The sequence below is a fragment of the Sceloporus undulatus genome, chromosome 2 (genome assembly GCF_019175285.1).
Source record: "Sceloporus undulatus isolate JIND9_A2432 ecotype Alabama chromosome 2, SceUnd_v1.1, whole genome shotgun sequence".
NCBI lineage: Eukaryota > Metazoa > Chordata > Lepidosauria > Squamata > Phrynosomatidae > Sceloporus > Sceloporus undulatus.
Window position 1 is genome coordinate 228,773,709 of NC_056523.1, and position 25,046 is coordinate 228,798,754.

The 25,046-nt window shown below is 43.2% G+C and overlaps 1 protein-coding gene across 1 annotated transcript in view; it reads right to left on the reverse strand.

Moving 5' to 3' along the window:
• Nucleotides 1-13,601, reverse strand: part of AP1M2 (adaptor related protein complex 1 subunit mu 2) — a 28,542-nt gene extending 14,941 nt beyond the window's left edge. The window contains exons 1-4 of the mRNA XM_042447732.1: nt 13,563-13,601; nt 5,420-5,576; nt 2,995-3,062; nt 1,298-1,428 (exon numbers count right to left, since the gene is read on the reverse strand). Of these exons, the coding sequence (XP_042303666.1) occupies nt 1,298-1,428; nt 2,995-3,062; nt 5,420-5,576; nt 13,563-13,601 (395 nt within the window). The remainder of the gene's footprint in view (nt 1-1,297; nt 1,429-2,994; nt 3,063-5,419; nt 5,577-13,562) is intronic.
• Between the last annotated feature and the right edge of the window lie 11,445 nt (nt 13,602-25,046).

A 25,046-nucleotide genomic window follows, 5' to 3' on the forward strand; every position in this document is an offset into this window, starting at 1 on the left:
CTTCCCATACCATACAGAATTCTTAATAGTGTTTTCTGTACTAATTTACTCATAAATCACAATTCCCCTATATCACTGGATACAATGGTACTAGTTGTGACATAACCAACTAGCAAAATTAAAACTATACGTTTAAATTGCAATATCACACACACAGAATAAATGTGTTTACACATACATAAGTTTCATGTGGTTAAAGTAAAAATTTGGTAAAATGTGATGTTTTTAAAGAAAAAAGAAAATATATTTTAACAAAAATTAAAAATTAAATGTTGAACTTTACATTACAATTTTTTTAAAACCTTGAGGCCTCTCCTTTTTCCTCCCCTACTGAACCCATTCACACCATCTCTTCAGCATTTTAAAGAGATAGAGGCAAATGCCACAGACTGTTCCTGCTAAAATGCTGATGTTTGAAGAGCAGTGTCACCCTCCTGGTGCAGTCCATACTGCCTGCACCCACTTTGTGATGCCACTGCTCATAGATTGGGAGTTCTTTACTTTTCTTTGTACAACTCCCCAAATACCCAGCAAACATGATAGCTTGGGCATTCTGGGAATCTGTAGTCCAAAAAAGTTAAATCTCCGTGTGCTGGATAAACAGCATACCTTGTATACAGAAGGTCCCACTGAGAATGGAGGAACCCATGTTTGAAACTCTGAAGAACCACAACTAGGCAATATTGAGCTGGATGGATTATTGGACTAGGTCTCATGAGACATCTTACTATGCTTGAAATTTGGTGAAGGAGGGAAATCATGTCTGAAATGTGGACAGTTCAGAACTTGAACTGGCTTTTGTGGATTTATAATTTTGATGCTGCGATTTAGGTTACGACCCAACACTGACAAATGAGTGTTCCTTTACGGGCTAATTCAGTGATGGCGAACCTATGGAACATGTGCCACAGGTGGCACTCAGAGCCCTATGTGTGGTCACATGTGCCATCATCCCAGCACAGAGTTTGCCAGAGTTTGTTACTAGAAAGCCAGAGGAACATGGCACTTTGCAATAAATAAGTGGGTTTTGGGTTGCAGTTTGGGCACTCGGCCTCAAAAAGATTCATCATCACTGGGCTAGTTCATAAAATTAACGGTCCCCCATAATAAAAAATTTACCTCAACACATATTTAGATATTTGAGTTCAAACCTAAAACATGCTGAAATTTTTTGCTCCACCCAAACTCCTCTAGATGCGTCCTTAAGAGGTCAAATTCTGCAAAGTTATTCACAGAACGGCAGAAAAACAGAAGTTGGGGCTGAGAAAGTGGGAGACAAGAAGACCAAATGACTCACTCCTGCAAAATTTTACTATCTGTTGTCTGGGGAAACCCAAAGTCCATCAGCTCATCCAGTAGTTCATATACAATGACAAAATTGTCACGGATGCTCTCTTCCTCCAGTTCTTTGAAGTATTCCGAAAAGACCTGATAAACGGAGAATAGAAGAATTCACAATGGATTTCATACTGAAGACATCTACTTTGTGGTCAAGATGCTGAAATTCTAGGTCTCTAATATCCACATTTATGGTAGGAAACCAGTATTTGGCCAATAGATCAAAATTCTATGGAAACATTGGAGACTTTTGAATTCTTTAAAGACTTTCTTCATAGTGATGAACAGTTGTAGGAATCAGATAACATCCACTGCTAGATGTTACTAGCCTACCAGTCTTTTTCCTGAAAAAGTCAAACAGTATAAATAACAGTCACAATTTGTTTGTATGCATGTGTATATTTCCCCTTAGACCAATGAGACAGAAACTAATTGATAAATCAGATACAGACATTTTTTGCTTTTTCTGCTACCACTAACACTTACAACATTTTTATGACTTACATTTTTTACAGTTAAAACATATTTTCCAGTGATGTATAAATGTATAACATTGATCTCTGTAAAGTACAGTAACATCCAAGATCCACAAATTAGTGATACCTTATTCAGCCAACCAAAATGCATAAAATAATTCATATCTGTAATCACTTTTGTTATAATTTGGCTTTTCTAAAGCCTCCTAGACAAGGAAATCTTATACAGTTCATGTCGGATAGTATGCATTCTTTTAATTGTTTTCAACGGTGGGATACAGACCGCCCCTTTGGGGTGGCCTGCACCCGTCCCTTTCCCCGATGGATCAGGGCCTCAGTGGCCACAGCGGCAGCCCCAGAGGCCCCGATCCACCGCTTTTCCAGGCCTCGGGGAAGCAGCAAAACGCCGCTTTCTCTGCGGCCTGGAAAGGGGTGTCCTTGGGGCAGCCCAAGGACACCCCGACAGCAGCAGGGAGAGAGAGAAAGGGGCCGCTTGGGCCCTTTCTCTTCCGTATCGCTGGTGCGGCTGTTTAAAGGCCATGCCAGCGATACACGCGGCAAAAGGAGCTCCGTTTCGGAGCTCCTTCCGGCACTACAAGTGCCCTGCAGTGGCGCTTTCATGTCACACCTGTGCTGTGCTGTTTGGCTATGGCGCAGCCGTGATGTCATAATGATGGCGCCCATATAGACAGGGCACCGCCATTTTGACGCCACGGTTACATGCTAGGGTTGCGGGGCGTCTGTAAAGGACGCCCCGAGGCAACCCTAGCACATATTCAGGCCAGCGCAAAGTGCCAGTCTAGAAACCACCAATATTGTGCTACTAAAGCTGGAGATGAGATTATCAAGTTCGAAACCATTTGTTGATACTTAAAGGCTATTAGTCCATTGGAGTTGTCACTGAGATAGCTGTTGAATTAATACCTAACTTATTCTACACAACTGTTATCATTCTGCATTACTTGCTGTGCCTCCCAAACTTTGGTCCTCCAGATGTTTTGGACTTCAGCTCCCAATATTCCTGATAGTTAGCCAAATTGTCTAAGGCTTCTGAGTGTTGAAGTCCAAAAGCCTTCGGAGGACCACAGTTTGGGGAACAGTGACCTAGAGCATAGACCAAAACACTGTATCTATCTTTGCACAACCACCATAAGTTTCTAGAATTCATTCAGCCACTTACCTCAACCACTTTGTAGAGAAAAGAATATACGAGTGAGGCATTGGCATTCTTCATAGTGAGGGCCACCACTACATAAAAGGTTAAGGATAAAAATAAGGAAAGAGCCATTTTGTCCATGCTGTTAGAATAGAGACCATCTCACCCAAGCCCCACACATTCCGATCTGTTTTTGTTGTTGAGTGACTTCAAGTCATTTCTGACCTAAAGTATACTTATCATGGGGTTTCCTTGGCAAGATATGTTCAGAAAGGGGTTTGTCAACTGCCATCCTTCAAGGCTGAGAGAGTGTGACTTGCCAAAGGTCTCTCAGTGGGTTTACATGGTTGAAGTCAGTTTTGAATCCTGGGGTCCACGGTTCCTATATAAAATGGCTAAGAAGGTGGAAGGCAGGAGCCTGAGACAGCAGGGAGAGGTTTTAGAAAAGATAAGGAGACAGAAATGTGTCTAAAAGAAGCAAGAGACCATCTATGGCACTACATTCTAATCTATATGTATGTATTTTTGCTCTGCTTTAGAAAGCTTGGCTTATAACCTCTATGTACAAGAAGAACCTGTTTTCAGAATATTCTAGTGATCAGGTTGCTTGTGATTTATTAATACCAAATTTCACTTTCCCAGGTGACGAAGAAGTAGTTGTACCATTCAGAGGTACATTTAACCCTCACCCCATTTGCCATGGGAAAGCACACATATCCATGCTTGCAAAATGGAACCTTTATGTGCATGCCAGAATTCAGATAGATTATGTTCAGATAGATTTTGTTGGACTACATTAACCAGCAGTGGTAGCCAGTCTAACCAATGGCAAGGAATGCTGGAAGTTATAGTCCAGCTTCATCTGGATGGTCACATGATTCCCATACTTGGACTAAACATTTTATTTAGACAAGAGCTCTAACAGCCTGTTTCTCTCAGATAGTGAATAGCAAATGTGCATAAATTATACTGAACTGACTGCACCTTTTTAGTTTCCTTGGACCAGGCCTTGCAATACAGTTTGCAGTGTTTCATCTCAGAGAGAAGCTTTTCATCTCTTAGCTATTGCACATATTTCTGGCCAGCTGGCAGGGTCAAACACTGAAAAGGTGTAGGTTCCAACACATAAAGCAATATTCACACTTAAATTCAGCTATAAAACACTGAAAACAGTAATATATATGGAAACATACACAGCCTGAGAAACCATCAGTAAAAAACAGGTAAAAGCCACATCACCACTATTCCAACTAAAGACTAGCTAATGAAAATGCTCATACTGTACCCTATGTCTCATTTCTTGTTATGAGAAAGAAAGGTGTCTTAATTCCTGATCTTTCTAATGAAAGTGTCTGCTTTGTGTCAATTTAAGTATCCAAGAGAAAGTGAACGATGCTAGAGAAGGTGAGTGCCTATGCAGAAATGCAAGCCAGATAGATCTAGGAATTATGCTACCTAGCACATAGTATGGACCCAGACAAACAAAATCAGATTTTGGGATATTATTATGCCTGTCAAGATTTCAGGGGAGATAAAGATTTAAAGAGATATTATCAGAGTCACTTAGGCTGAATCCACACTGCAGAAATAATCCAGGTTGATCCCACTTTAACTCCCCTGGCTTAATGCTATGGAATTCTGGAAACTGTAGTTTTGTGATACATTTAGTTTTCTCAGTCAGAGAGATCTGGTCCCTCCACATTTGTTGTGATTAGTAGCACAGGTCCCCCGTGAATGTAGGAAAACCTCAAAAAAAGCTAGGGCAGTTAAAGTGGTGTCAACCTGGATTATTTCTGCCGTGTGGATGCAGCCATAGCTGAGCCAGACTCCGTGAACAGTGTGCCCAACTAGAGGCAGAGGAAGGGCCAGAGGGGATTTGCAAGGCAAGGGCAGTATATATGGGCAGAATTTGAAAGAAGTAACGTAGCTCTGGCCACTGATAATCAGAAGTCACAGTACTAGCATGAGTGCCAGGACACTACCAGTGTAAGGCTGAAGACCTATAATCACTTTCCTATAGGATCCAACAAGGCAGTTTTTTTCTGGTCCTCTTGTGCATCAAGAAGGAAATGTTTTCACCAATACCTTTGCAAGCCAGCATCAGATGAGCCAAAGCAGGAGAGTAAAAGGGATAGTGTGTATAGCTCCACTAATCTGCACTTTTAAATTAGGGTAATTGTCTACTTGTTCTAGAAAATGTAGACATATGTAGCATTAAACTCATTTGTACACCTTGACAGGTGACATTTACCTATTGCCAAAAGCATTTGTGTGCAAACCCTGGTGGCCCCAGATGCAGAACAAGGCCATGCAATTTTCAAGCCCCAACATCCTTGCAAATCATCTCTTTTGGTTGTTGGCAACCCGGGACATTGCTGGATCCAATGCAAGTACTTCAGAAGTGTTGCAGCATCTCATATCTCTATCCTCTTGAGCACTGAAAGGATACAATAGAGGTTGCTATGCTTGATCCAAAGGAAGTGAACCTTTCCTCGGGACAAAAGCGGTGTAAGGGCACTTTCTTCTTCCTTTTGCATTAAGAGCGGCATAAAGTAGTCAATTTCCGACATGCTCACATCACCCTTGTAGTTGCGGCTGATTAATGGCTGTGGGAGAGGAAAGCAGTTAAACACACAACTGCCACACATGGGCTTGGCAAAGCCTCCCCTATGACTAGCAGCAAGGTAAGTAACATCAGCTCCTACATTCTCTGTTGCTCCCAAATGAGCAGATTAACAGACGCCCATCTCCAAGGCTACACTCCAAGCACATTTTTCCTTGGCTGCTCCTGGTAACATGCATGAATCTAGCATGCGTTGAGGGTAAATAAATAACAACCCCTTTCTACTTTTGAGGACACTAATGTCAGGGTGACCAGACATCTTGCTTTTCCAGGACATGACCTACATTTCACCCTTCTCTTCAAGATAAATGTCAAAATGTCCTCGATTGTAAGCACAGCATAGGGGTCATTCAGAATGTTAGGAAAGATCAAATTAGGGGAATTTTAATTAGCTCAAATATTGCCAAGAGGTGGCCCTAACAATACCATGTGCTGGAATCGTGTCCCAACGTTTATACCAGAGGTCGCCAGCACACCCCAAGAGAAAGAGACTCTAATACCAATTAGGTGCAATTAATCTAATAACATTTATTAAAGCACTGCCTACGTGGTCTCTCCACTTTAGGTTAATGGCGGGTCCTCTCTGGGGTCAGTCAGGGTCATAGCACAGACCGCATGTACCCAAAATTTTATATAAATCCAAACTTGGTAACAAGATGCCAATTTTTTAGCGTGATGATGCAGATCATCTCACTCATGCATTCTGGGTTTGTTATTCACATTATGGAACCACATTGACGCACACCTCTGCACGTTCGGTTGTTCACATGTGCAAGCATTCAAATAAAATGGAGTCAACAATACTAATACATTCGGAACACATTCAAGGCATTTTATCCCAGGTCTACTCAGTTCTATTCGCATCAGTTATTCATACTATCGACAATGTGGAGAAAACCCGAGATTGAGTATCCTGGATTAAGTAGGGTTTTTGGAAGCCCCCCCCCCAAAAAAAACCTTAATCAGGTGCATTTGGGATCTGTGTGAACAACAGAGGTTCAACTTGGATTCATTCTGGATTATTTTCACAGTAAGAAGTATTACTTTACATTTGCATGACGGTTTTTAGCTTTTATCTGGCAATGCCACAGCTTTTATTTGGCAATTATGCAGTCCAGTTTCCCGCATTTGGGGACATCGGAGCATCGTTTTTCTTGCATGCCTGACATTTTGTGGTGCCTTGTCCTCCTTTGCAGTAACCCTGACTAATGTGTGTTCCATACTGTCCCAAAGTAAAGTTGCACTTTTGAAGATGTGATGCCAGAAAGGGGAGAAATAATAGCTGCCGAGGAACCGCTGCCAGCAAACGGTCAGCTCGGTGTTACTTCTTCTGTTGTCTTTTTCATCCACCTGTATTTGTTTTCAAAGTGTGATAAAGAACACCACAGATGGGGAACATGTGATCCTCCAGATGTTGCTGCACTTCCAATGTCTGAAGCACTGGCTGTGGTGACTGGGACTGAGGGGTGCTGGAGTCTAACATCTGGAGGGCCACATGTTCCCCACTGCTGTTGTTTCACTGATATGGAACACATTTACAGCTTTCATCCTTCTGTATTATATTCTTATCCTGCTCCCAAAACTGTAACTGTGCTTAAATACCTGTGCCTGTAACATCCGTCCATCAGTGCATCCTAAGAAATGGACTGATATCCATGAAATCTCATGCTAAAATAAACCAGTCTCAAAGTTGCTGCTAGATTCTCCTCCCCTGCCCCCTGCTTCTTTTTCTCTTTTTGAACTTTTTGGAATTTATAGGTTTCAAAAATATTTTCAAGCCATGGATGGTTGAATCAGTAGATTAAAAAATCGTGGATATAGAGAAGGTTGACTGTACATACAAAAATACATCCCCAACAGCAAACCTTGATTTTGCCATTTTATATAAGGGACACCATTTTACTATGCCATTGTATTTAATGGGACTTGAGCATCAACAAATTTTGGTATCCATTGGGGGTGGTGGTGGTCATGGAACCAAACCCCAGCGGATACCAAGGGCCCACCTTTACAGTGCTTAATTAGAGTCCCTTATCAAAATAATAGAACAGATCCATAAAAAAGGTTGGTATTTCCATTATCCATTATCCAGGGCGGCAGCGGAGACACTAAGGCTGTGTCTAGCTTGCCAAACATCTCACAGTCAAGGCTCTGCTGCCATGAGACTAAAACTGGAAACCTTTCAGCTCACATCATCTCTTTATTTATTAACAACACTGTTATTGTTGCCAACTTGATATCAGTGCAGGAAAAAAGAAAGATCCTTCACAGTGAGGAAACAAAGAAAAAGCTGTGCGCATTGGTATGTTCACATTCAGTTCGAACAAACTGATTCTACCGGAATTGTCTGCTGTTGCTTATCTCCTTTTATTCTGCTATAATTAGATAACTTCAATCATCTGGGCTCCTGGACTGGTGATGATTTTCAGCTTCACACTCTCAGCCACTGCGGGTTATTCGATGGTGAAAATATCGGGTTGCATCTTTGGGGTCATCACCTTCATTTTTTTTTTTTTGTCCCAAGGAGCCGCGTATCGCCACATGATGCTATCAGGTTTGTTGTTCCCATTTTGTTTTGGGTTCAAAATCTCTTTGAGTTATATAACCCTTTGTTAGCACACATGCCATTGTTTCAGGATAAATGAGCCACCTCCATTCCCTTGAACGCATAGAGCGATCTAAATCATTTGGAAGTTTATTCAACACTGCTGAAGAGGGGACTGATGGGATTTCAGAAAATTTGGGGGGAAAGCCGGAATTGAATACCCTGATTTAAGTGGGGGTTTTGCTATCCCCACTCCTCTCCCACAAATAGTGCGTTGAGTGCATCTGGGTGTGTTGAACAACAAGGATTCATCCCAGATTATTTCATAGGTGAAGAGACCTCTTTTTCAGATGCACGATGTCCGATTAAGTTAGCGGGTGGGGGCTTCAGAAATACCACTAACCTGCGACTAATCGATATCAGTTCCCGTCCGGGGTTTTAAATTTTTTTTTGCATGTTGGCTTTATAATAAACCGATATGACTAGCCTGGAATAAATTGCGGGGGGGGGGAGGGGGACTCTGCAGCCTTGGGCCTGTTACAGACTGCCCAAATAAGTGCTTCGGGTCTCTTTGGAGGTATATGCTGTTTAAATGATGCATGGGTCCTGAGAGTCCGGAGTCACGCCAAAGCCACACTCATTCCTAAGCATTGGAGTGCAGCTTGGTGCGCCTCCGGATTCTTAGGATGCATGCATCATTAAACAGCATACCTCCAAGAGACCCGAGCAGCTTTATTTGGCAGTCTGTAACAGGCCTTGAACATGTTTCAAATACATTTTGACTTTTTTTCTTTATCTGGCACGGGAAAGCAACCGAACTCACAGAGTTGTGCATAGATGCTTTCTATATGTGATTAACAATGCCCAGAATGTGTGAGCAAGAATTATTCACATCTGTGATAAATAATTGATCTGAATAACCCCTTGTTTACATTAGCAAATGTATTCCTATTTCCCAGGATGGTTAGTATATTTTAACTTGTCCATACCTCCCTCCAACGTGGCAAGCATTTCCAGAGGTCAGTAGTGCACGCCTGGACAAGTACAGTTCGGCTGTTTGCATCCAAGGATTTAAGCTCCATGGCTGAAAATATTCAAAAGATATTCAAAAATATTCCAAAAAGCAAAGTTTATTGTGTCATTTTTATAAAGGACACCATTTACTATGCCAAATATTAATAGGACTTGAAATCCAAGTATTTGTATCACAGAGAAGCAAACTCCAGTGCATACCAAGGGTCCACAGTACTGTACACTCAAACAGCTTTATGCAAAATTTAAATGTTTTTCCTTCAAGTGAATGGCCACCTGGTCTACTTCATCTTTAGCTACAAGCCTAAACCTTCTGCTCTGATCCAAAGTATTAATAACAAACAACCCAGCTGGTAAACCAGAGCATATCTCCACGCGAATGGGGCAACAAGGCCAAAAAAAAAAAAAAAAAAAAAAAAAAAAAAAAAAAAAAGGTCTGAGAAATACCAAACCCTTTCGGCAAACACCAATTGTTTTAAGGATCTTTCCCAGTCTAGTCTATAAAAAACAGCAAGTTCAGAGTTGGATGACACTCTTCACCGCACAAACAGATGGTGTTCTAAGGAAGCACCCCAAGCCCATTCTTGATGGGGAAGGAGACAGAAAGAAGCACATCTAGAACTGTTGTCTGCTTTAAAGCTGCTTCCACACAACTGTAGAAAATAATCCATTTTGACAAAACCACCTTTAGCGCCATGCTCAATGTTTAGGAAATTCTGGGAGTGTAAGTTTGTCTCAAAAAACTAACAGTCCAGAATCCACAGCATTGAGCCATGCCAGTGCAGCGTAATCAAATTAATATTTCTGCAGTGCAAACGAACCACCATTCAAGTTGTTCCAACTTATAGATGTGACCTTTTGTTGCTGTGCCTTCAAGTATTTCAGAACTTAAGGCAACTACCATGGGGTTTTCTTGGCATGTTTCTTCACAGGGGTTTCCATGGCTTTCCTCTGAGGCGAGAGGTCTTGCATAAGTCACCCAGTGGATTCCTGTGGCCAAACCAGGATTTAACTTAACATCCAAAGTCATGTCCAGTGCCCAAACCAATAATGCCAAGGGCTCTCTCATGGTGACCCAAAGTGACCCTATTGACCCCGATTTCTTGGCAATTTGTCAGAAGAGGTTTCCATTGCTTCCCCTGAGGCTGAGAAAGTGTGGACTACCTAAGGTCACCAGTGGGTTTCTATGCTAACACGATCCCAGAGTCTGGTTCAGCTTCAAAACCACTACAACCATGCTGGCTCTTGAGAACTGGGACAAACCCTATCTTTTTCACCGTTCCATCCCCAACTTGAAGAACAACAGAAGGTGTATCTGCACTTGATATAATCCGGGAAACAACTGCTTTAACTCCAATGGCTCAATACATGGAACTGGGAACTGTATTTAATGAGACAATCTAAAAACCAGCTGGCATAGTGGTTGAGCATTGACTCTGGAAGACCAGGATTGAAAGAGATCTTGCAGCAAACCTTTGAGACTAAACTGAGAGAAAAGAAGTTGGCAGCATGAGCTTTTGTAGACCTGAATACTTCCCAGATGCATGTTTAAAAGTTTAATTATTTTAAGTTAAATTAATACAACTGAGGAAGTATACTCAAGTCTAGAAAAGTCATATTGCCAATATCTTGGTTGTTAGTTCATAGGTGCTTGCAAGACCCTTGCATATGAATTTTACAGACAAGCTTTTGAATTTGGAGACAGGGTTCAAGCCCAGCTCAGCCACAGAAACCTGGGAACTTGTGCAAGTCACACTCTCTCGCCTCAGGGGAAAGGGATGGCAAGCACCTGATAAAATCTTGCCAAGAAAACCCATGATAGGGTCACCACAATTTGTGAAAATAAAAGAAGAAATGTTTTTAGGAGAGTTTGCAACAGCAATTCCAGTTCCCATAATTCCAAGCATCGAGCCAAGCGGTTAAGCAGTGTCAAACGATTTTCGCGAATGCGGAGCTATGGAAAATCGGAGCACAAAATGTGAACAGCTGGGGGGGGGGTCTCTTCATTTTCCAAAGGCTTTTCTCACAAACTTGTTGTGAACTGTGTTGTTGTGTGCTTAAGTCTTTCCACTAATGGCGCCTCAGTGAAAATCAGTATTATATTATTTGTTCAACTCTTTTCCAGAACTGGGACTCGCGTGCTCACAACATTAATTTCTATGTAGTATGTTTTAAACTGATGTTATATTATTGATGTTTTTAATTGTATTTTGTTGATGTACTATGATGGTTAAGTGTTGTAACCCGCCTTGATCTTTGGAAGGCGGCTAGAAATAAGTTTTTATTATTATTATTATTATATTATTATTATTATTATATTATTATTATTATATTATTAAATTATAAAATTAACAGTAACAATTAATTTTATTAACTAAATTATAACATTTAAATTTATAGAGGTCAAAAGTATGCCCAACTTTACTAGTAGTAGGGTTTAACATAGTTTAATCATTTTCACGAGCAACTTAAAATACATATAACCAAGTCTGAGTTGCAAATCCTCAAATCTTAATTTCAGAATCATCAATCAAACTGAATAAGAAAAAAAGAATAAAAGCCTACCAACGCGTACCACATAAAACAAAAAAACAAAAAAAAAAACGCCAATTCAAATAATACTAACTAACCGATGATATGTTAAAAGCACCAAAAGTGGTACAGTAAAATGGAATTAAAAATTAAAAATGGATTAAAATTAAAATGGAATTAAATTTAAAATGATTAAATTTAAAATGGAATTATATTAAAATAGAATAAAATTAAAAGAATTAAATATTGCACTAATTCAAACAGGTGGCTTACTGAAAAAAGAATAAATACAGATTTAAAAAGTAAAACTGCTTTAACAAAAAGACACAACAGCAGTGTTATATTATTATTATTATTATTTATTATTATTATGATTCTGAGCAGCCTTCCGGGGTTTCCGGCAAGATTTCTTCAAAGGGTGAGAGGGGTTGCCCTGCCTCCCCTGAAGGCGGAGAGAGTGAACTGCCCCCCCCAGAGCCTTGGACTCACCTTCCCTTTCATTCAAGGACAAATAACAAGCCGAGCGACATAGCTGCGACCTCTCCTTTCCTTCCTCTTCACCTCCTCCGACCTCGTCGCTGGGAAGGGCTAACTGGTTGGGCTACCTGAAAAGTGAGGGAGCCCCCCCCCAGGAGCCAAGAGGCCTTAAGGGGAGGAGGGCCAGGTGCCCCGACAAAAGGGTAAGGAGAGCAGGCATTTTTTTTTTGTCTGCTTTCAATGCCTGCCCCACTTGGGCCACCCTTTCTTTCAGTTTCTTGTCAAGATTGAATACATATTCCCACTGATTGGTGGCATAAAAAATAATAAATAATATAATAATAATAAGCCCCAATAATAATAATAATAATAATAATAAATAAAAAAATTTTTATTTATACTGCCTTCTAGATCAGGGCGGCTACATCAAAGGTTAAAAACAGCAATACCACACATCAAACAATATTAATTATATATTTTTATATTAGGTTATTATATAAAATATTGCCTTACTTAAAACAATTATCACATCCATCCTCCAAAATGTTCTCAGCTATAACTAAAACCCATATTATACATATTCTATTATATTATATTATTATTGCTAATTATTTCTCCCCCCTCTCCCAGGACAGGTTTCCCTTTTTAATTTCTTTTTCTCTCATGGGAAGAATCACTTAACTTTCTTTACATTTTCATACCCTTCCTTTACAACAAAACTCAGCCATTATTTTCCAAGTGTGGGTGTGCCTTTCAAGCCGATCTGAGCTTCTGCTGACCGTTCTTTATTTTTTCTCATCAAGTAATTACATACCTGTAATTTTATTGTGTGTGTGTTGGACTCAGTCATTTCCGACTTAGGCGACCTAAAGTGAACCTATATGGGATTTCTTGGCAAGATTTGTTGAGGGAGTTTGCATGCTTCAGCTAAGCTGAGAGAGTTTAAAAACTTCCCAAGGTAATCCAGGGATCTCATGGCTCTTGTAACTGCCCGAGTGGAACCCTAATCACCTGACCCTGAGATCATAGAATCATAATTGAAGAGACTGCAAGGCCTTCCAAGTCCAACCTCTGCCATGCAAAGAAATCCAAATAAAAGCATCCCGACAGATGCTATCCAGCCCTGCTTAAAGCCTCCAAGGAGGGAGACTACACTACATCGCGGGGAGTTGTTTAAACTGTGAACAGCCCTTACGTCGGAAGTTCACTCCTAATGTTCAGGTGGAACCTCTTTCCTGGAGGCATGCATCCATGTTCCAGACCCTGTTCCTGGAGCAGCAGAAAACAAGATGCTCCCATCCTCATAGACATCCCTTCAATATTTAAACAGGGCTTTATATAACCTCTAACCTTCCTTCTCCAGGCTAAACTCCACAGACTCACTGATCGTTCCTCGTGGGCAGGCTCCAGAGCCTTCACCATTTTAGTCGTCCTCCTTTGGACCGCTAAATTTCTCAATGTCCTTTTGAATTGGTTGCCCAGAACTGGACACAATATTCCAGTGGGGGACCTGACAGCCCTGTTTAAATATTGAAAGGATGTCATATTGAGGAGGGAGCAGCTGTTTTCTGCTCGAAAGAACTAGGATCCCAACAATGGATGCAAGCTCCAGGAAAAGGATTCACCTCAACTTAATGAGGAACCCCTGACGTAAGGGCTGCGACAGTGGAACAAACTCCCTTGGAGTGTAGTGGAAGTCTCTTCCTTGAGGTCTTAAGCAGAAGGCTAGATGGCCATTGCTGGGAGCTTTGATTTGGATGCTGCAGAGGGAACTTGACGGATGGCGGCGGTCTCTTCTAGCTCATATTCTATGATTCTAGTCTGCTAAAGCTCAACCCCCTAGTACCAGATGTGAAATGAAGATAAGCCCTCGTGGGAGGGGTTTGCTACTGCGTGGAAGGAATGTAAGTGAGAAGGAAAAGACCAGTCTGTTGGAAATTTTGGACAGTGGTGTTCTCACCACATGACCCTAAAGGGAAAAACTACAGCACCCTAAGTCAGCAACAGTGGGCACTGTAGTATTTGCAAATGGAATCGACTATGTAAGAGGAAAAAGGGTCTGTATTAATCCGGGTTAAAAAAGTATTCAATAAGTTTGTGTGACCAAAATTGCAATAACCTGTAGTGTGGTAATCCTTACGATGATGGATGACTCTTTTCAGAAAAGATGAGGGGATCTATCCAAGGAAGGAACAAGTGTGGTAAGAGAAGCCACAAGAAACTGCTTGTCACATTATGACAGGTTCATGGGCAGTGTGATAAACCAAACTCTTATTTTTGTTGTGAATGGTACGAGCACCAAACCTAAAGTACTTAAGGGTTTTTGGACCAATTTGCCTCAGTGTACATTCCACCTCAGTTTAGGAAAAAGAATGAGCCCAAGAGGCCAAAGGCTGCGTTTTGTGGGCTATGGGAAACAAGTACAGGTTTTTTTGATGACTGGTGTGCAGTTTGAAAACTCATGCTGGATGGGAGAAAAATTCACTCAGACCCGGATGTTTTGTTAAGCTTAAAAACATTGATGTTAACACAAAACATGGAAAATGGGGTGAAAAGCATCCGAGATGTAAAGGAGACAGCAAACACAGACACAAACACCAAAGCAGAGCCAGCGCATAGACAGGTAGTCAAAGTAGCAGTGTGACACTGCAGAATGCATGCGGAACTAGGTCATTATTCCACGAAGACCACCAGAAAGGTTTGTTGTACAATGGCACAAGCTTGTACTGTTTGTGTAGAGGAGCCTGATGATTACAAAGACATTGCCCAGGTTACCAGTAACTAGCAGGAGAAGTGGAATATGGCTATGATCAGGAAATCAATGCATTGGTGGATAGGAAAGTGTTTGAGGGGTTGATAGACCTTAAGAGCAGAAAGTGTTGGCTGCCGATGGGTCTATAGGAGGAGGACATGCCTGATGGGACTGTCAAGCATAAGGCTTGAATAGTCGCTAAAGGATACTCACAGCGACGGTTTGAGAATTTTCTGACAGGACATTCTACCACCGACAGCCAAGGCGAGAGTCTCAGGATGGTGCTTGCGTGGCTGCCAAAAGAAGTTAGATGTTTAATAATTTGACTTCAAAAACAGATATCTCACATGCACCTTAGAGGAGACTGTGTTCATGGAGCAGCCCCTGAGTATGAGTAGCAGTTAAAACAAGGTTATAAGCTGAAAAGAGCACTGTATTGACTAGAAAGCGCCAGATGTGAAATCATTGTATACACGAGGAAGGCTAGTGCGATTGGGTATTGACGAAGTGTGGCCGAGCATTGTGTAATTACAAAAGGCAGTATAATCTTAGTCATATATGTAGACGATCTGTGTGTGGGAAGCCAAGGATCAAGATGAGCAGACTGGTGCAGAATGAGTTAGCCCCAAGGTTCAAGCTCAAAGACCTTGGGACATCTAAAAAGCTACCGGGAATAGAGGTGAGAGAGGACCAGAATGGTGGGTTTCAGGTTGTGCCAGAAGAGAAAGATAATAAGTGGTGGAAAGCTGACTTGAGGCGAAGACCTAAGGTTGTAGAAGCCCAATGACCCCTGATTCACCAGAATTTGAGAGCAAAGGAGTTGGTTTGGCAAACAGAATTATATATAGCAGTAGAACACCAAACTGAGGAGAACATGTACAAAATGGGACACTAAAGCTACAGTATGTTGGCACAGAGGACATGTAGCAGACATCCTCCGAAATTGTTATCTGTAATATGCACACGAATTGTCTAACCGATGGGTATCGTAATTAAAGCTATATCCACGTGAGACAGTGTAAATAACACATGGGACCACACCACATGTCATTTGGAGGGGAAGTCAGGAAATGACACGTATGTGACCACTAGATGGAGCTGTAGCGGAACCCTATTACAGTTAACACTTGCATTATGGGGATGTTGATGCAGTCAGTGTTCTTCTGAGAGTGTGTCAGTTACTGACAGTTGGTGTAAGACTAACTGCCTCTCTGTTTTATTGTATGGTTGTTGGTTGGCAAAGTATTTTATTATTAAAGTAACTTATTATTAAAGCCCTCGTGGTCGAGTGAAGGCTTCAAAGTGCTCTTTTGTTTTTCCCAAGCCGGGAGTCAAGCCGTTTGCAGTGGTTAAGGAATTTTTCCTTCTGACTAATACTTTGCAGACATCTTCTCAGATACCTTCCTGGCGTCCTATCAGTGGTCAACTCTCCAGGGTCGTGGTGGACACAGCGCGTCTTTCCACGCCCAACATCCTTCTCCTCTTCGCCGCACCTACTCTGGCCCCGCGGAATGAAGCAAGGAGGAACGGACGCCTTGCCCGACAAGGCTTCCCTTCCCTCTTCGCTCCAAAGGCACCCGGACAAAGCCAGGGGGAGAGAGGAAGCCTGCGCGGTGAGGTACACCTCCCCTCTTCGGCTGTCACCCGCCCGGGATGAAGCTGAGGCGAAGGAAGCCTTGCCATGGCGAGGCTTCCTTCCCTCTTCGGCCACTTTCCGCCGCTGCCCGGGACAAAGCCAAGGAGAAGAAGGAAGCCTTGGCCACAGGAGGCTTCCCTCTCCTCTTCAGCTCCGCCGGCCACCCAGGATGAAGCCGAGGGGGCGAAGGAAGCCTTGCCGTGGCGGGCTTCCCTCCCCTCTTCGGCTCGCTGGCTGCCCGGATTGGGAAACCAAGCGGAAGAACGCAGCTGCCGCGGCCAGGCTTCCTTCCCCTCTCATGAGCGAGCTGTCTGGGATGGAAGCAGGCGCTAGAAGCGAAGCCTTGCCACGGTGAGGCTTCCCTCCCTTTTCGGCTAAGCCCCCAGGACAAGCCGAGGGGGAGAAGGAAGCCTTGCCCCGGTGAAGATTCCCTCCCACTTTCGCTCCGGCCCCGGGCGAGCCCCAGGGGAGAAGGAACCCTTCCCGTGGCTAGGCTCCCTCCTCTCTTCGGCCCAGACTGGCACGAAGCTGAGGGGGGAGAAGGAAGCCTTTCCGCTACCGCAACTCTTCTCAGCACACCATATCTCAAAGAATTTAATTGTCTTTCTGTCTGGTTTCTTCATATCTATACATGTAATAGGGAATTCAATGGCTTAAATGATTCTAACTTTGATGTTCAGCTGCATATCTTTACACCTTTACAACTTTATCTATCCTTTAATTCACTGCCCTTCCCATTCCTCTGAATTTCTTGGCTGCACGTCTCTGCCTCTGATCAGTGTTTTGATCCAAGGTACGTATGAAAATTTTAACCATGTTGATTTCTTCATATCTAGGTTGAATTTATGTAAATCCTCCATGATCAATATTTTTATTGTCCTTATGTTTAAATTAGCATTAGACTTCTTTGGGGGGGCAGTTCCAAATTATAGTTCCATCCCTCTTTAGAAGCTCTTCTTGTGTTTTCAAAATGACATTTTTCTTAATTTTATTATATCTTTATAACAGATCAGTTTTGTTTTTGGTTTTATGCCAGATTCTTCTCTTCTAAACAATGCTTCGCGGGTGAAGTCCATTTTTGAATCTTTGGGCACCCTTTTGGGCACCATTTTGTTTTTATCTCATTCATCCTTTAAAGAACAGAGGCTTTCTTTACTGTGGTGAAGAAATAGCGTTTACTGCTTCGCTCATACCATCACGCTCCCAAGGTGTATACTCCATCCCATAACTAAGCACCTAATATCCTCGACACTCTCACTGGAAATAGATTAGTGGTAACTTGTTAATAATTCATTTATAGACTTTATCATGCAATGAAGAGCTTAAAACTTATTCAACAAATCCAAGTTTTAATGCATCACAGTGTTTGTAACATATAGTATTTGGTCTCTGAAACAAGTAGAAGGAGCTTGTGCATTCCTGATGTTACTGGGCTGCAGTTCCCATCAGTCTTAGCTAGTATGAGTGGGTTGTAGTTCAACAACATTTGGATGGCCCTCCCTACAACTACTGTAAAGGAAATATAAGATGCCATTCCATAGTTCATTGTTGTGTGCTTTCACACCGATTCCAACTTATGGTGACTCCTTTAATGGGGTTTTCGACAAGACTTGTTCAGATGGGTTTGCCTTCACCTTCCTCTGAGGTTGAGAGAGTAGCCAAGTGCACCCCGGGGTTTCATTAGAGGAGTGGGAATTCAAACCCAGGTCTCAAGAGTTGTAATTCAATGCTCAAACCACTAACACCATGCTGGCTTGTGGGTATTCGCTACCATACTGTCACTCAGTGGTGTTGCCAACTACCTGTTTCACTGTCTCACTGATTACAAAAACATGCCAAACAGGTGTCTTTCAGTGTGTGGACTACAACTCCATTGTTCCCAACAAGCATGGTTATTGTAGTCTAACACATCTGAAATGCATCTCCAGGAAGAAGGAGAAGGCTGAATTAGAGGCTTAAGTAAATGAGAAGTGAGAAGAAGCTACTTTTGTGGATGTGGGCGGACAGGTTCTTCCACATTTGTTGACAATTCTCGGTTCAAAATGTACATTTTGTACCCTCTTTCTTGAAAACACAGTTAAAACTCAGAGCTGTATACTTTTCAGGGTGTCAAGATGATGCTGAGCTCTCATTGCAAATCTTTCTGGAATGTTCAACTCAGGGAGAAAATGAAATAAGATATTCTGTCTGTTAAGCATGCATTGCATACACTCTCAACAATGGCGAGAGTTTCTTTGAACCAAGGGATGGGGGAGGAATATAGCATAAATTATTTCTACATGGCCTCAGCAATTCTATGAAAGTCAGAAATCCACACCACAGCAGGCCAACACCCACTTAAACTTGTGGTAAGGAAAAAGAAAGCAAAAGCTTGGCCTGTTGTCAGCCTCCGAGAGCCATTCTGGATCTGGGAGGAGGGAATTACAGGCTGGCTTTCTGTAGTAATTATGATGTTGAGGCTGAACTGTCTTGTAGTGAAAGTTGATTTGTATGTTATATAGTTGCTGCGTTTTGCTTACCAATGTTTTACAAATTAAAGATGCTACTCTAAGCAACATTCTTCACATCCCTGTCTCTGGAGAGTACCCTGTCTCTTTCAATAAGAGATGCTGCAGAGCAGGGACCACAGAACTCCTTGTAGGTCAAATATTTGGCTAACCTTGCCAATATTAGTGGCTGGAATGCTAAAGTTGGTAGCAAAGAAGAATCAAAAACAGTAGACCGATCAGACTAGCCCTAAGAAATAAATCAGGAAAGTATTTGATGGTGTTTGAGGCCAACCATATTCCTTGCAAAGGCCTGTTACGGACTGCTAAAATAAAGCTGCTTTGGGTCTCTTTGGAGGTATGCTCTTTAAATGATGCCTGGGTCCTAAGAGTCCAGAGGTTGCGCCAAAGCCACACTCCATTCCTAAGCACTGAGTGCAGCTTTGGCACCTTCCGGATTCTTAGGGTGCTGCATCATTTAACAGCATACCTCCAAAGAGACCCGAAGCGCTTTATTTTGGCGTCTGGAACAGGCCAAAGACCTTCATGCAATCAGAGAGGAAACTGTACCCATGATATCACAGACAGTCAATACAAAAATCAGAATTGATCTATTCCTGCATTAAACTCATGGCTTTTGACATGATTGGTTACCATTTTAGTGGAGACAGTCACTTGACAGGCAGCTTGTTTTGAACCATCATGAAAGGAAGCAATCCTAATGATTTAATTTGTGGCTTTCAATTTTGTATTGTCAAGAATGGGAAGGGGCTTCTGTGTTCTCTGCTTTATGTGACCTTGACCATACAGGCTCAAAATAATATGATAAAAATCTGATGATTTGGTGCGATTACCTGAATTTCAACGCAGAGAAATGTAAGGTATGCACTTAGGCAAAAAGAAATGAAACGCATAGATATGGGTGGGGAACCTGGCTTAACAGGACTACTGTGAAAGGGATCAAGGAGTTCCAGTAGACTGATTGCGTTCAGATTGCCATTGGATGATACTTTCCAATTTCCCTTGTCTGATAACATCCATAGACTCACTGAAAGAAAGAAGTTGGCAGTGGGAGCTTTCATAGACTTCAGCCCACTTCCTCAGATAGGCCTTTGGTGGAGTGGGAAGCCAGGGACAGACCATGAATTTGTCTAGTTCAGCGAATTTACGTGGATCGGAATTGCGTTCGCGACCGACTTCCCATTGCCCGAATTTGTGTGTGGTAGTCTATCACGCAATAAAGTAAACCCGTGATTCCGTTCGGATTGCCATTGGATTGTACTTCCAATTTCCCTTGCCTGATAAACTCCTATGTTTACCAGACTGTATCACATACAGTCTGCTGCACCTGGGACCACATTGCCAAACCTATACAAAGAAAAACCAGTCCACCTTGATTATTACTTGTTGCAGCTTTCGAAGCTTCAGGGGCTCTTCCTCAGGCAGGAAGTTACAAACAAGGGAGAAGAATGTGAGTCAGATGCCTGCTGCAAGTGGCTTTTCCCTGCTCCTTTCCCCCCTTCTGCTCCAGGAGGACTTCCCCAAGGCCCTCCCTTTGGAGCAGCCCTAATAAAGGCTCTGAAGGGGGGATCTCTTGCCATCATCCTCCCCAGCCCTTCCTTTTGGTTTCCCTCCCTCCCTCTCTGTCTGCAGCTCTTGCTCCGCCCGGAGAGGAGTCCCTGCCCTAACGCTGCTGCTGCTTGCTGCATCCTCCCAGCAGGGCCAAGGGAGGAGGGCTTTTTGGGTGGGCGGCGCCTTGCTGGTGCTGCCTGCTGCGATGGAGGGCGAGCCCAGCAGCAAGAGCCCGACGATGCCGCCGACGGTCCACACGGTACTCATCCCCCCTTGCCTTGCTGGGAGGCTTCTCCTTTGGACCCCTGGAGGGCAGCCCTCTTTCCAGGGGGGCTCAGTCTTCCTTTCCCAGGACCTGCCCTCCTCCCAACCTTCTGCTCCAGGAGGACTTTCCAATGGTCCTCCCTTTGGAGCAGCCCTAAGGAGCAGGCATTGGCATTGCTAGGAGTCCTTTGGAGCTTGCATTTGGCCTGTCCTCCATGAGGGTCCTTCAGCACTAAGAGGCACCCCAGGCTGCCCAGAGGTCCTCCTTTCCCGGACCTGTCCTCCATCCCAACCTTCTGCTCCAGGAGCCTTCCAAAATGCATGCACTCATAGTTCTATGAGTGTCTATAGCTTTCCTTTGGCCATGTCCTCCATTTTACCTGAATGCCCTCATTTGAGGAGATCTGGTCCCCCTGCTACTACTTCCCAGAGTGCCCAGGCCCTGTCCTCCTTTCCCAGGCCCTGTCCTCCATCCCAACCTTCTGCTCCAGGAGGACTTCCAAAATGCATGCACTCATAGTTCTATGGCCATGTCCTCCATTTACCCGAATGCCCTCCATTTGAGGAGATCTGTCCCCCTGCTACTACTTCCCAGAGTACCCAGGCCCTGTCCTCCTTCCCCCTTCTGCTCCAGGAGGACTTTCCAATGGTCCTCCCTTTGGGCATCACTAAGGCAGGCATTGGCATTGCTAGGGGCTGTCTGGAGCTTTTGCTCGGCTCCTGGCCTCCCTTTTTCCTTGGAGAGCCTTATTTGGCAGTGCCTTCCCCTCCTTTGGGCTGAGGACCTCCCAGGACAGTCCTCCAGGGCCCCCTTCTGCTCCAGGAGGACTTCCCCAAGGCCCTTCCCTTTGGGGCATCACTAAGAGCAGGCATTGGCAGTGCTAGGAGGAGGCTTTGGCAGCTTACATTGCAGCATGTCCTCCATTTGGGCGGGCTTTCTGCCAGGAGGATTCTCCAGCCCTTAGTCGGAAAAACCCCAGTATGAATATCACAGGTTAAGTGGTACATTTGGGAAGAACAAGGATTCAACCCGGATTCATCCTAGATTATTTGGTAGTGCGAATGGGGCCTGGGAATGCAGGAGCGAGACGAGTAAAAAAAAGCCATGTCTGCATGACCCCTTGAAATACAAAAATAAGGGAATTGATGGCTCTCTTTAACTTCGCATATGCAGCATATGTTGTATGGCCTCATGGGAGAGGTGAAGTATAAATTATTTTATTATTATTATTTATTATTATTATTTTTCAGATTGCACAGACTCTTTTTTGAAGCAGAATGGGAAAGTATAGAGCTCTCTTAGGCAAACGCGTAATTTTTCAAACCATCTCTTGAATACAGGATTCATTGCCTAAGAACATTGAAGAAATTTGTTAACGGTCGTCTTAAATCAACAGGGACTTGAAGGCACAGCGACCACATTTATTGTTCTGTCTAGTGTTATGTTCCTGTTTGTGTTTTTTATTTTGTGCCACCTTTTTCCTGGCATGGCGCTCAGACATGCCTACACCAAACAAGCTATTACTGCTCATGCGTGTGTGGTGTGTGTGAGAGGAGTATCCCACCCATTGCCATCACTTCTTCCAGTTAAGAAAAAACGACTGCTTTCTGCTTCCATTAGGCAGTTATATAATAATAATAATAATATAATAATAATAATAATAATAATGTATTTATATCCCGCCTCTCTGTGCAACACAACTGGGGCGGCAGCTTACACATTAATACAACTCCTACCAGAATCCCCCCCCTAAAATATAATTAAACGTTCATGTTTAAAACATACCTCAAATATTAAAGAAATAAACATATATAAACAGGGCTTCAGAACAGAGATTGGAAAAAATTTTGGATGTGTTTCCCACAATCCCCCAACGGTTGTGGGCTATGGGACACTCTGGGCGTTGTAGTCAAAAAGGGCTATTTCTGGGCTCCACCCAGCATGGCAGCTGTTTGTTTCAAAGCAGTGGCTGCAACAACCAACACAACAACAACAGAGTCTTGTAGCGCGTTTAAAGGCTGCACCTATTATAGCATAAGTTGCTTTTGCAGACAGGTGTCTTTCTAGTCCATTAAAGCTTACTCACAATAATGTGGAGTAATAAACATGCAAGCTGGTCTCTCTTTCAATGCCAGAAGTGACCATTTTTTGCCACAACAGACAAACAAAGTTTGGTATTCCTTTGGAGAGGAAAATAAAAAGCATGCTTTGTGATCTCTGAGTAGGAAAACTGGCTGGAGGGAAGTCAAAGGCTCTGTTGTCTGGGTATGGCTTGTGGGGTTCTAGAGGAAGGAAGAGAGGAGAGAGGGAGGGAGGGAGGGAGGAGAGTGACATCTCTGGCCAGCATTGAAGGGGTTATCCTCCAGCAAAACTGGAGCATGAGGCAGCTATCTCTTCGTATGCTCCATTGAACTAGGCTTTTGCAAACTGGTTTTGACAGATGTCTGCTGAGGCCAGACCAAATTTGAATCACGTCCCAAATGGCGGTGCAGAAAGCACCTAGACTGCCAAAAAAGCTGCTTGGGTCCTCTTTGGAGGTATGTATTTAAATGATGCATGGGTCTAAGAGTCAGAGGTCACGCCAAAGCCACACTCCATTCCTAAGCACTGGAGTGCAGCTTTGGTGCAGCTTCCGGATTCTTAGGACCCATGCATCATTTAAATAGCATACCTCCAAAGAGACCCAAAGCAGCTTTATTTTGGCAGTCTGTAACAGGCCTTAGAGTTGGAAGGAACCTCAAGGGGCATCCAATCTAACCCCCTTCTGCCATGCAGGAACACACAATCAAAGCACCCCTGAAGATGGTCATCCAGCCTCTGTTTAAAGATTTCCAAAGAAGGAGACTCCACTACTCTCGGAGGGAGCGTCTTCCACTCTCAAACAGGTCCGACAGTTAGGTGGTTCCTCCTAATGTTGAGGTGGAATCTCTTTTTCTCAAGATTGAATCCATAAATTGCCCTGTGTCTTATTCTCTGGGACAGCAGCAAACAAGCTTGCTCCATCCTCAATATGACACCCCTTCAATTATTTATACAGTACAGGGCTATTAACTTTCTCTTCTCTAGATGAAACATACCCAGCTCCCCAAGTCTCTCCTCACAGTTTTCAAACCTTTCACCGTTTTAGTTGCACTCCTTTGGACGTGCTCCAGCTTGTCAACATCGTTTTTGAATTATGTTGCCCAGAAGTGGACACAGTATTATTCCTGGTGAGGCCCGACCATAGCAGAATACAGTGGCAGTATGATTTCCCTAGATCTAGATACTATACTTCTATTGATGCATCCTAGAGTCACATTGGCTTTTTTAGCTGCTGCATCACACTGGTACTCCTAGATTTGGATATCTATCCAAATCTATCCAATCTAGTTCTAGTAGGCCATAAGTTGAACATGAGATGCCACATTTGAGCGCAGCAACAAGTGCATGATCTGGGTGTGGTTGCCTTTATGGTGGGGGACTGAAGTGCTGGGCGACCCACACTACCTTTGCTTCGCTCTCAAACTAAGCCACTTTAAAGACCATTGTAGGCATAATTTTGGTACTGGGAAGTGAGAAAGGGAGGGAGTGTAAGAGTTTACATTACCCACGTTGTTACACTCAGAGCAGAATAGTGTGTTTGCGTGCTTGGTTAGAGTCGCAGGCATTTCTTGAAGGAAGTCCTTTCTTTTGCAGCACTTATTTCTCATGTTGTTAACAGGAAGCTGCTGAGTTGTGCTTACCCCCCCCCTTTCCCTCACAGGGTGTGCTGCCACCTTTCTTCAACCCTCACCAGAATGTATGTGTCTCTAGTCATGATGCTGTCACTCCTAGCATCATTTTCGTTTTCTCAAAACAAATGCTTGAGCAGTTGTGCGTGAGTGCTGTCTCACACGCCCACACCCTCCCTGCTGGCTCTGTAGTGAATGACCAAGGCAGACTGACAGTGATGGGGTGGGAGGGAGGCTTCAGTAAAAGGTTGCACAGACAAGGGGAGGTGAAATGGCTCTTGGCGCTTCCTGGAGCCTTTCTACACTCCAAAATTATAGCCCTATGATTCCGCTTTAAAGGCTATGCCCTGTGGAATCCTGGGATGGGGAGTTTATGAAGGGACATTTACAAATCTCAGACAGAGAGCCTCTGACTACACTACAAACCCTAGAATTTCATAGGATGC